General features: G+C 35.6%; 1 protein-coding gene across 1 annotated transcript in view; it reads right to left on the reverse strand.

The window, feature by feature from the left end:
* Nucleotides 1–3,572: 3,572 nt before the first annotated feature.
* LOC103803548 (low-density lipoprotein receptor-related protein 1B-like) overlaps nucleotides 3,573–11,052 on the reverse strand; it is a gene marked incomplete at its 5' end in the record, with an annotated part of 112,688 nt that continues 105,208 nt past the window's right edge. Inside the window, 4 exons of the mRNA XM_009076113.1 lie at nucleotides 3,573–4,234; nucleotides 6,607–6,705; nucleotides 8,019–8,163; nucleotides 10,471–10,561. Of these exons, the coding sequence (XP_009074361.1) occupies nucleotides 4,094–4,234; nucleotides 6,607–6,705; nucleotides 8,019–8,163; nucleotides 10,471–10,561 (476 nt within the window). The remainder of the gene's footprint in view (nucleotides 4,235–6,606; nucleotides 6,706–8,018; nucleotides 8,164–10,470; nucleotides 10,562–11,052) is intronic.

Raw genomic sequence — 11,052 nt, forward strand, 5'->3', positions numbered from 1 at the left:
AGCCATCCTTCTGTCCATCTAAGACTTGAAAAATTCCAAAGGCCTCAATACTTTGGCAAAGAAGCCTAGGGCTATACATACAAGATTCACCATTTGTCTGCTTGTTCCACATGAAAAATGTCTTTATTTTTAAGGCCAACTACCTTGAAGACCTTTTATCATCACTGACATTGCTTTCCTAGATCATCTTTTCATCTTCCAAAAAAAAGTGAGAAGATATTTGGTTCTATCCTGATACATTATGCACCTTCATGTGATACAAATTTTCTGCAATATTTGATCAACATGTGTGACTGCACTGACTCTGGTCACTAAGGGCTTGATAAAAATAAAAGTTGCTGTTAGATTAGGTCCTTCTCCACAATCTCACTGCTAGATAATAAACTTAGGTAGAAGTTTTAAAGGCATTCCACTACAGAGCTTTCCTTCTGCAAACATCAAACACCACAACTGTCTTGGAAACGAAAAAATAAAGAATGCACAGCAAAATAAATATTCTCAAATGAATTCCCTAGTGTGTTTGTCAACAGGACTCTGCATTCATGTTGGCAGTCTTAGTTGTGTGGAATGACTAATCAGAGTACCAAGAGCATCATTTATCTCAATTTGTCATTTTGAACTCGTGTTGTCATAATTTAGTGTTTATGCAAACTCTAGCACAGACCAAGGGGCCAATCACAAGGCAGAGATTCCACTGTGCTAGTATATAAATACACTAGTATAACCTCTGTGGAGGAAAAAAAAAAAGATCCATTAGACACAATTATAAAAGTTGGGCACAAATGCTATTTTTCTATATGATTTTACAGAAATTCTCCATTCAGCAAAGAATTTTAGAACCTTGTCTGTATGGAGCACATTGTGTCACCCTTCAAACTTGCATGTATGTTTGTTTTCTCTTGAGTGAAAATGTAGGTATTCCTTAGCCTAAGAGTAAAAATAAGAAAATGAACAGCATATTGCAAGGTTAGATTTATCAGAAGTTCCATTTCCATGAATAAATTTAATGCCTGGTATTTATGGAACCCACAAACAACTTCATATTGCTAAGAAAAATCATTAGTACTCTGTAAGAAAAATTTTACCCTGATGAATCCAGTGAAATAGTATTTCACCTCAATGTTAGTACTAAATGCTTCCACAGGAAAGCAACCAGAAAAAGCCTTGTAACTACACCCTGACCAGACAGATACTTTAATCAGTGATGCAGCCACATTTAGCCAATATTTTTTTACTTCTAAGCTTGTGCCAACTGAAACCACACATGAATCTATGGCATTAATAACAGCAAGAAGGCTGTGGAGTTGTAGAAAGCTAAACATTTTTCTTGCTCCTTGTAAAAGTTTATAGAATTTTCTGCCTAAAAATATTTTACTCAACTTATGAGGACGCACGTATAGGTGACTGATCAGGTTCTCAATCTTTCACCCTTCAGCTCCTTGTGAGTTCTGTACAGCTACAGAGCCTGGGGATTCTGATTCTGGGGCTTTAAAGGATTGTGGAAAGAATTCCTGCAGAGAACCTTTGTAAAATAAAAAACAAACAAAGAAATCCATTGGGGATTGTTACACTGATGTGTAATTGCAAGACCTTGAAGCATGGCAGTGGTAGAGCATAACATCACCATCAAAATTCTGCCTACATACTTAAGACCATATTCTGGTCTAATAGCCAATATCTAATAGCTCTACTGACATCAACTGTGCATTTCTAAGGAAATAAATAAATTTAATTTTTTAAAAGCAATTTACTCTCAAGCAAGTGTAAAGCAAATAAAAATGGCTCACTGAAAGGGAACTGAGACACCACAAAAAGTAAATTTCATCAGGTCTATGTAAGAGTTCATGATTTCAACCTTCTGCTACTTGTATACCCACTAGTTAAAATTTAGTTCTACCTGAGTATTGAACATAAGATTTTCTCTGCCAGAAAATCAAGAGAAATTTTTCTCAAATATCAAACTGCTTACACCTCACAACAACTGCAATTATGAAAAAAAAATAAAAAAATGAAGGCCTAATCCATCTCTGATGATGTCAGTGGAATAAAGGCAGAACCTGTGGAATCACAGCTGTGTGGTATGAAACTATTTAATACAATATTCTTATAGAAAAAATAATAATTTTAAAATTCTATTGACATAATATACAGCTATACACCTAAGTTATCCATATACGTGCAGAGCTGCAAAAACATTCAAAGAGAATTGGTATAAAAAGCAAAAACTGTCATTAAGAAAAGGGATTTAGCCATTTGTACAAAGTAATGTTCTTTGCCTTCAATATCCTATTCCTAGAGCTTTCATTTTAGAAGTTAAATTTAAAAATTAGCCAACACACTGAATTAAGTATGTAGAGTTTCATTTAAATAAATCAGTCAACAATTTTTTTATAAAGTATTTAACACTTCATTGTAGAAACATAGGCAAAATGACTATTATAACCAAAATGAAAAATACTGTTCAATTTAAAAAAATGTACTTAAACAAGAACCTGAAAAAGTTTATGATATGCATAACATTGTTCAAGCAAAATTGCACTAGTATTACATAAATCAAGAGTTTTATAAAGGCCCCAATATGGCAAAGTTTAGAAATAGGTAGTATGCATGCACAATAGTACAACAAAAATCTTTTATAAAACAGCAGTTATTTTTGTAATGCTTGTACAAAGGGAATAAAGAGCAACCACAAACATATTTAATCTGTTAGGTTAATATATTATGATAGCTAAAAGTCAGTCATGTCTAGCAGAGGAAGGAAGAGTCCTCCACAGTGTATGTGTGAACACGTCTTTTGTGCCTTTAAAGTTATGTATAAAATATTTTGATTCAGTTCAAATCTGAAAGCAATCGTATTCTTTATTTCCATCAAAATTAAAAAAGGTGAGTCAGATTTTGCCTCTTGGCAACAACAGAAAGCAGAGCAGGTCAGAGAAGTGCTGGAAACTGATTCTGATGCTTTTCACTTTTGATAACTGGATTTTGACATTTAACCCCGACTACTACTGAAACTTGGGCTTTGGTAAGGTTTCACTAAGACGTAATTTGGTTCATTTTACCTCCACAATATCACAGTTTTTCTTAATTTAAAGAAACTGCTGTGTTTTGAATTCTTTAACATCACTAAATGGATAAGACTTTTTCTCTGGTGATTGTCAAAACCGAATGCTGTGATCATCTGAGTGTGCTTAAGGTTTGGGGTTTGGGTTTTATCCCTACTGCTTGGTACGTGTTGGGGAATTATTAATCAATAAGTAATGCATGTGATTAAGTGGATAAACATATAAAGCATGTGTAGGCAATGCCCTCTTGTGCTCTAGGGTGGCTACTGTCCTACAGGACTGTTGGAGTTCATATGCTTTGTCCCACAGCAAGTAAGGTTTCGGCTTCCAAGATATATCGTTACTATGTTCTATAAGGTTTTAATAAATACAAAGCTTGTTTACATGGTATATATGTTTAGTATATCATGTACAGTCACTGAATTTCTGAAACATAATCATTTGTGTTCATGCAGCTCATTAGATGTTTCATTTCTATAGTCTTGTTTACTTCTTGGCAACCTAAAGCTAATTTAAAAGCAAGTTATGTTTGTTTGTGAAAAGTTATCTAACTTCATCAGGATCTGAAGAGAAATTCTAATGGGCACAAAGAAGAGAGTAGACCATTCAATCATTCTTTCACCATTTAAAGTAAACAAAATTACACACTGTACTACAGCTTCCAGACTACATAATGAAAAAGTGCAGATACCATCTTCATCGATTAAGTAGAACCAAAAAAAGTTCATAGAAAATAGATTGCTCATTTTCACGCTACAAACGAATATGCTGTTTGCCATTTTAACAAATTTAAAGGTGTGTTATTTCAGCAGCATTGTTGTAAATTGTACCGTAGTGCAGTTTCTTTTTCATAAAAATACCTTACAAATGGTCAGTCAAAAGTCATCAGCAAAAGAAAAACCCAGAAAACAATCAACCAAACAAAAAACAGAGGTAATGCTGATGCCAAAACAATTATAATACTGTTGGTACATAGAAAAGTAATCCTTATATTTTATACATTTATACAGAGTATAAAAGGTAACAGCAGATTATGCCACAGTCTCCCTTATCCCAATATCTATTTTCTTTGGAAGGAGTTCTCTTCTTTCATCAACACTTGCTAAGGAGTTTCGACAGTTTTGTCCATCCACGTATAACTTTGCATATACTGGATTGGCGTAATTTGTTGGCTGCAGAGAAATTAAGCAAATATTAGATTGACCAGACTAAACCAAAATTTACATTTATGGAAATGGAAATGGCTTTGTTAAAGCAAGAACGAGTGCACACAAAATATAACATATTTAATAGATACCTGGACATCTGCAAACCTGATAATGGGTTAATTATTTGGTTAAAAATTAAATTCATGATGAGACATGCTATTAAAATAACCAATGGCATGACATGCAGCATATTATGACATTAAAAGCATAAAAACAATGACAAAAATGAAAACAAAAACCTTGAAAAAAAATGTCTCTGAAGTTGACTTGTCCACCTTATTACACTGGAAGATTTCAGAATAGATATGAAGGAGTTTATAGAGAAGGTGCACTGTGAGACCATGTGACAAGTTTAACAGGAGAAAACTGCAACCAACAGTTTCCATATATTACCTGTTCTAAGACATCAGCATCCCATCAATAGCTGACCATGTTTTCGAATTCTGTGGCCCAAATATACAACATGATTTGACCAAAAAATTCAATACTTTCGTAATGTAAGTTAAATAATAAACCAGCATAATATATCATAGTAGTTACAGACTGAGAAGTCTTTTCTCAACAATTTTGGTAGTTTGGACTGTAATGAAAAACATCTATTGAAATGAGTGGCACTTCAGTATAGGACAAGTCCATTTTTAATGCTGCAAAGCACTTCAGTGTGTGAGAAATCTCCTGAGTCTGACAGCAAAGAAGGTTGTATAACAGAGGAAACTTACTCTCCTGTCACTCATGCTAAGGACAAAACACTGTCTGAGGTCTAGCATGTAAAGGTCTCCACTATTTCCTTCATATTTTGTGCCTTTATTGTCTCTAAATGACATTTGCTATCCAAGCAGATGTTCAGCTTTTACTTATAATAACTGGAAAGCTACCTTGTGGTCAAAATCTTCCCCTTTCTTAGAGCCCTGCTTTGCTTACACAAATACTGAGTGGAACATCAGCAATCTCTAAAATAGGGAAATTAATTTGGTTGGGATAAGAAGTAGTTAAACTTCAAATTAACCAAACCAGAAGTGGGTAGGTTTTCTTGATTTGCAAATTTCCTGAGTACACCCTGGGAAACAAGGAATGAATGATGGCTAGACTCTTAGTTCTTCCTTTTTCTGTTGATCAACACTACTTCTGAGCCCAGGAAACAGATATTCCTCAGGCTGAGTAGCTATGGCAGCTGCTCATTTAGTTAGGTAAAAACTGCCTAGTCCATCTATTAGAGATGACAAAGTGGTTGCTTGGTGGTCCAGGCTTTCCTGAATGGAGGCAGAAACAGGTGAGTGTCTGACCCCACTGGAGATCTTTACATTTGTGGTCATCATTATAATGAGAAATTTTGGAAAACATAAATTTAGTTCTGTTTTTGTTGTCAGGACTTTTTATTTCACTGATGACCATTATTAAGGATGAAAATCACAACAGAACAGAGACACTTGGCATCTATATCATGTCTCATGGAGTTATTAAAATTATATCTAACAGTAGGCTCTGCCTCATGTACCTCTTTGAGTGGATACTGGTAGCATAATGCAGTACAGTGAGCTACAGAAGCTGGAGTGACTAGAATTTAAGAAAGTTAGAGGTGGGCAAATATTCTAGCTTTCATCATCCATGGGTTCTGTGCTCCATCAGAAAAATCATACCCTATAAAAATCGTTAAACTTCCAAATACAACATATTACAATCATGCAAGAACACAAATGGCACAAAAGATGAATATATATTCAGGCACATGAAAATGAATGTCATATTGATCTCCCTTTTGTGCTTTAAATTTCAATGTTTGCAAACATCATGCTAAATGGTAGTAAAAATCTGATGTTTTAGAAGGAACTGCTTTATGATACAAATCCATTGGAAGCTGAATAATCAAAAGATGTATTGCAAATATTAAAGGATGTGTGTGCACCAAATTCCTCTAAAATAACAGCACTGGTTTCCATTATTTGGTATCATCTTTCTCTTTGATAAGCTTCACTAAATGCCTGTAATTACATAGGAATTGCAAATATATTGATACACGGCTGTGAATGCCATGCTAAACTTATATAGTGTGAGGGAAATGCATCACATGGCTTACTAGCTTTTCATTCCTTTGCAAAGACAGATTTGCAGTTTTAGATCATGTTACAATGGTGGGAACAGATGAAATTTTGTATGCAGAGAGGGACCCTTTATTTTAAATGGAAAATGTATTGTTTACTGTCATTCTTCTTTCCACTAAAAGAAGAAAAACAAAACTAAACACAAACAGAAAATGCCTCTACCCAAATATGACAAACAAACTTGCTTTAGAAAGGGGCTGTGGTGGAATGAAATGGATTTGAATCATCATTTCTCACCCCTGTTGATAGTGGTCCTTTCAAGTCAGAGTTTAGGTAGATTGATGGAGCTGTGTGTGGAAGCTTGAATGCAGTGGGCCCTCCCCCTATGTATCTGGCCTGTATAAACAGAAAATTTTAGTTTCTGTGCTAATAGAGCATTTTCCACGTGTACTTATCAACACTGTTAAGCAAACAGTGCACCAATTAAAAACATCATTTTAGAGTGGTCTACATTTCAGCAAATCTTCTTGCAGGTATTCTTCAGGATGAAAAAAATATCCTTGCATTCAACAGGAGGATAACACTCAGCATTTTACAATCATTTTCCATTAAGGATTAGAGCCAGACTTCACAATAAGCATCGGCTCAGTCCCTCTGCCTCCAGTGAGTAACTCCATTTTCAGCTTACCTCTTGTATTCAGCACACTGCCTATGTGATTCAGCGATGACATTCCTAGAGCTATCAGTAATCCAGTTATTGCTTTGTCAGAAATGCCACAGAATGATGGCTGCCCTTTGGTGTGTGGCTGATTACGGAGCTCTAGGAAAGATATCGCAGCATTACCCCGTTCATCCCATGTCACATCACTCAGGGAGTTCAATCACTGAGGAGTGGTGCTGTACAAGTGACAGCATCTTTCACAAGGAAATGATAATACTTACTAGCTTTGTGTAAACATTTAATCTATCTATCCTGACAGGAATCCCAATTCTTGATGCCTTTGGATGTTTTCATATGTGAAATAGAGTCATAGAATCAACCAGGATGGAAGAGACCTCAAAGATCATCGAGTCCAACCCTACCATCACTAAGTGCCACATCCAGTCTTGTCTTGAAAACCTCCAGGGATGGTGAATCCACCACCTCCCTGGGCAATAGTCTCATAGGCATTCATAGAATCATAGTATTTAAGGGTTGGAATGGACCTTACAGATCATCTAGTCCCAATACCCTGCCCTGGGCAGGGTCACCTCCTCACTAGATCAGATTGCTCAAGGTTTCATCCAGCCTGGTCTTGAATACCACCAGGGTCAAGGCAGCCACTAGGTCCCTGGGCAACCTGCTCCAGTGTCTCACCACCTAATATATTTCCATTCAATATTTGCCACTAGGCTAAAAAAGAAAGGTTGTGATTTGGTCACTTAAGGCAGATGTGTCTATGACAAAAAAAACCCTCAGTGTGCAGTTCAGTTCTAACATTATTTTGGTAAAATACAGGCACTGTGAAAAGTGATCATCAGCAAGCACCAGACTGCAAAACAGGTGTTAATATATACATGACATTTATACTAATGAAATCTAGCTTGCCTTAATATTCATTATCTAAGTTTAAATGTCATTGTTCTACATTTCTATTCATTACATTTAAAGTCAAAACCTTTGTAAGACATAAGTAATGGTTTTGTCACTAGAAAAAGAAAAAAATTACCTTTTCTGCATTTACAGTGAAATCTGAGGCTAGAAGACCACCTTCACTGTGGTCATGGCCCACCTCATACATGTTATATGACGGATTGCCAATTTCTACATTGAGTCCTCCATTTATCATGGGTTGTCTTCTGATAGTTTTTGTCCTATAATGCATAAAGACACACATTAAAAAAAGAAGCTAGTGACTCTTAAGTCATTTCTTGGCTATTTTGTTTCTCTTTAATCTCTAAGACCAACAGGATGAGAAAACATTTCCTGCAGAGACAACCAGAAAATCCTTCCATTTTTCAAGCAAAGTAGCAATCTGAGTCTATGTACAGATCTCACAGAAGCTGGAAGCAGAATTTTGTTTTTCTCAGTTTGTTATAATGGTATGAATTCATACAAAGTGCTAACTCATCATCTATAACCCTGACTTCCTCCAATTATTTCCAGATTTCCCTCACTTCCCAAGGAACACCTTGCAAATTCATTGTAGATTCCCTGCAGGAATGGACTGAACACGAGCCACGTTCCCTCACTCATTCCTTTCACTCCTGTTTCAAATCAGTTGCCCAAAATCAGCTGTAAACTGAGGACAAGCAAATGGTTTCATTACAACGTATTAAAAATGTATGAACTTCCTGTAGTTTTAGTTTGTGTTCCCTGCCAGTGGTTATTAGAAAGCTGAACTTCAACTTGAATTTTTTTCAAACTTTAATAACAGACAGGGTCTTATTTTTAACCTTGAATTAGATATCAGTAAAGATAACTGATAGAGTTGAATTGTTTCAGTTGCTGAATTCGTTTCTTTTAGCAAAGGAGGTGATTTCAGCCTGAGCAATTGAAATAACCTCAAGAGGGTAATTTTTTCCAAATGCAATATGCTCTCTAGAATTACAAGGGAATAATGGGGAAGTCACAGTCAGGATGATAACAGTCGAGTCCTCTTGTTGGTTGAGAACGATGCAGACAGTGTCTGAAACCCAATACACTAAATGATCTGTATTTTTCAGAAATAGCAGAGAAAAAATATTTCCTTAAATAAGCACTTGACTGTAGCATAGAAGTGTTGAACAACTACACCTAGTTTAATACTTGACAGTCTTTTTAGAGGAGAGAAAATAACCCTAAAACGCATTTTCAAAGATAATTTTAAGAAGGAAATTCTTTATTGAGGCTAGTTCTATTTCTCTACAGAAAATCTATTATTTAGCAAGTGATTCTCAGTAACTTAAATAATTTACAGAGCAGCAACTGGCTTTCAGTATTTGGCTATCACTAAACTTGATGGTTTAGGTACAAGCAGCACATAATGACATCCATGGAGCCTGGCAGGGTCAGCATTGCTAACACTATGGTCAGGGAATGTATTTATCTTGTTGGCTTCTCAAAAAGGTTTTAAAAATTGATGCTTACGAATTTACACCAGAGTTTGCAGGGGAGATGCTGTGTATCATGCCAGATCATAGTGACTTAAAAGATTCTTTTAGCCTAGAGGACTGAAATAGTCTTGCAAATTATCACATTTGCAGAAACAATAGATTAATCGCATGTTTCTGAAGGACTTAACAAAAAGATATTATCTTGGTTTCAGAGATAGGGTAACAAGCCCCAGGAGAAAGGAAACCAGATGCTCAAGGCCAACAAACAGGACAGCTACAGGCCTGAAGTAAATGATTTGCTGTCTGGTTCCCACTCCAGGTCTTCCTGAGTGAGCCATGTCCTTATTACTAGGAATCTTTCCTTGTTAAATCTGCATCACCATCACCATCATTTTCTTTTTTTCTCTGAACATGAGAAAGTCAGCAGCTGTCTTGGGTGTCTGCATACAGCAGAACCACTCTTGCCTCCCTGGCCATCTGACATGGCCTTTGAAGAAATGCCCAAAGTCAAGAAGTCTAATACACCTCCCCAAGTTCATTATCAACTCTAAGGCAGCTAAATTCAAGAGAACAGAAGATTCCCTGTTCAGTGCTGGAATTTGGCTTCCTGTGCAAGATACTAAAGGAACACAGTAATGACAACAAGGCTTGGGACTCTACAGTAAATTGAGCATTGTGTACATCTTCACTATAGCTTGAACAATATTAATTATGTGGTTTCAGTGAAATATATTTATTTTGTTCATTAGGTTCTCTAAATTTCAGGATAAAGTTATTAACACTTATACAGTTTTGGCAATATTGGGCAAAATCTGAAATTTTTTATCTAGTGTATGTGGAATGTATATATGAATCTATAATAATAAATATAAGTAATATAAGGATAAATAATAGACATGGTTGTTCCAGCAAGATCCAAAATGTAACTGACTTGCTGCATACAGAAACAAGTTTTGGGTCATTTGTTGTGGTTTTGTTTTTGTTTCTAATATCTACTCAACACATATAAAGTGAATTTTTGTATATCAAAAAGATGCACATACTTCACTGTTTTCTTACTTCATACATCAATATAAAATGACTTACCTTCTTTTCCTTTTGCAAAGAAATAGTCCAATTACCAGGGTGGTGATCAAAGTTACCAGTAAAACAAGGGGAACAATGATTGCAATACTTCCTAAAACAGGAGAAGGAAACATCATTGAATACTCATAGCTTCACAGACGTAAAACAGTTCAATTAATTAAAAAAGAATAATTTCCCATACCAACAAGTGCAATTTCATGTGCTGAGCTTCACTGATTTGAGATTTTAATGTTGATCAATTAAAAAACCCCCAACTTCATTACAGATAATAGTGTAAACAACAAGTACTTTTATCAGCAAATCAGGAGATTTCTCTTTCTGGATACTTTGAACTAATTCCCTGCTTTCATTTGCAATGATTCTGTATGAAGGTGTGTGGAATTTCTGATCAATCTGGCATGGCATGGCCACTGACTGCCACCATCACCTTCAGCAGTTTAAATCACACAACGATGAATGTGGAATGTTCAGTAGGCTTAGCTCTGATTGAAGAATTCATTAGCATTTTAATGTATTTGCTACCTCGATTTGTGGGAAAACAAAAAGCAGTGAGCAATATTCATTTCTAGATGGTTGGTGCAT

Source organism: Acanthisitta chloris, unplaced genomic scaffold, assembly GCF_000695815.1.
Source record: "Acanthisitta chloris isolate BGI_N310 unplaced genomic scaffold, ASM69581v1 scaffold3476, whole genome shotgun sequence".
Classification (NCBI taxonomy): Eukaryota; Metazoa; Chordata; class Aves; order Passeriformes; family Acanthisittidae; genus Acanthisitta; species Acanthisitta chloris.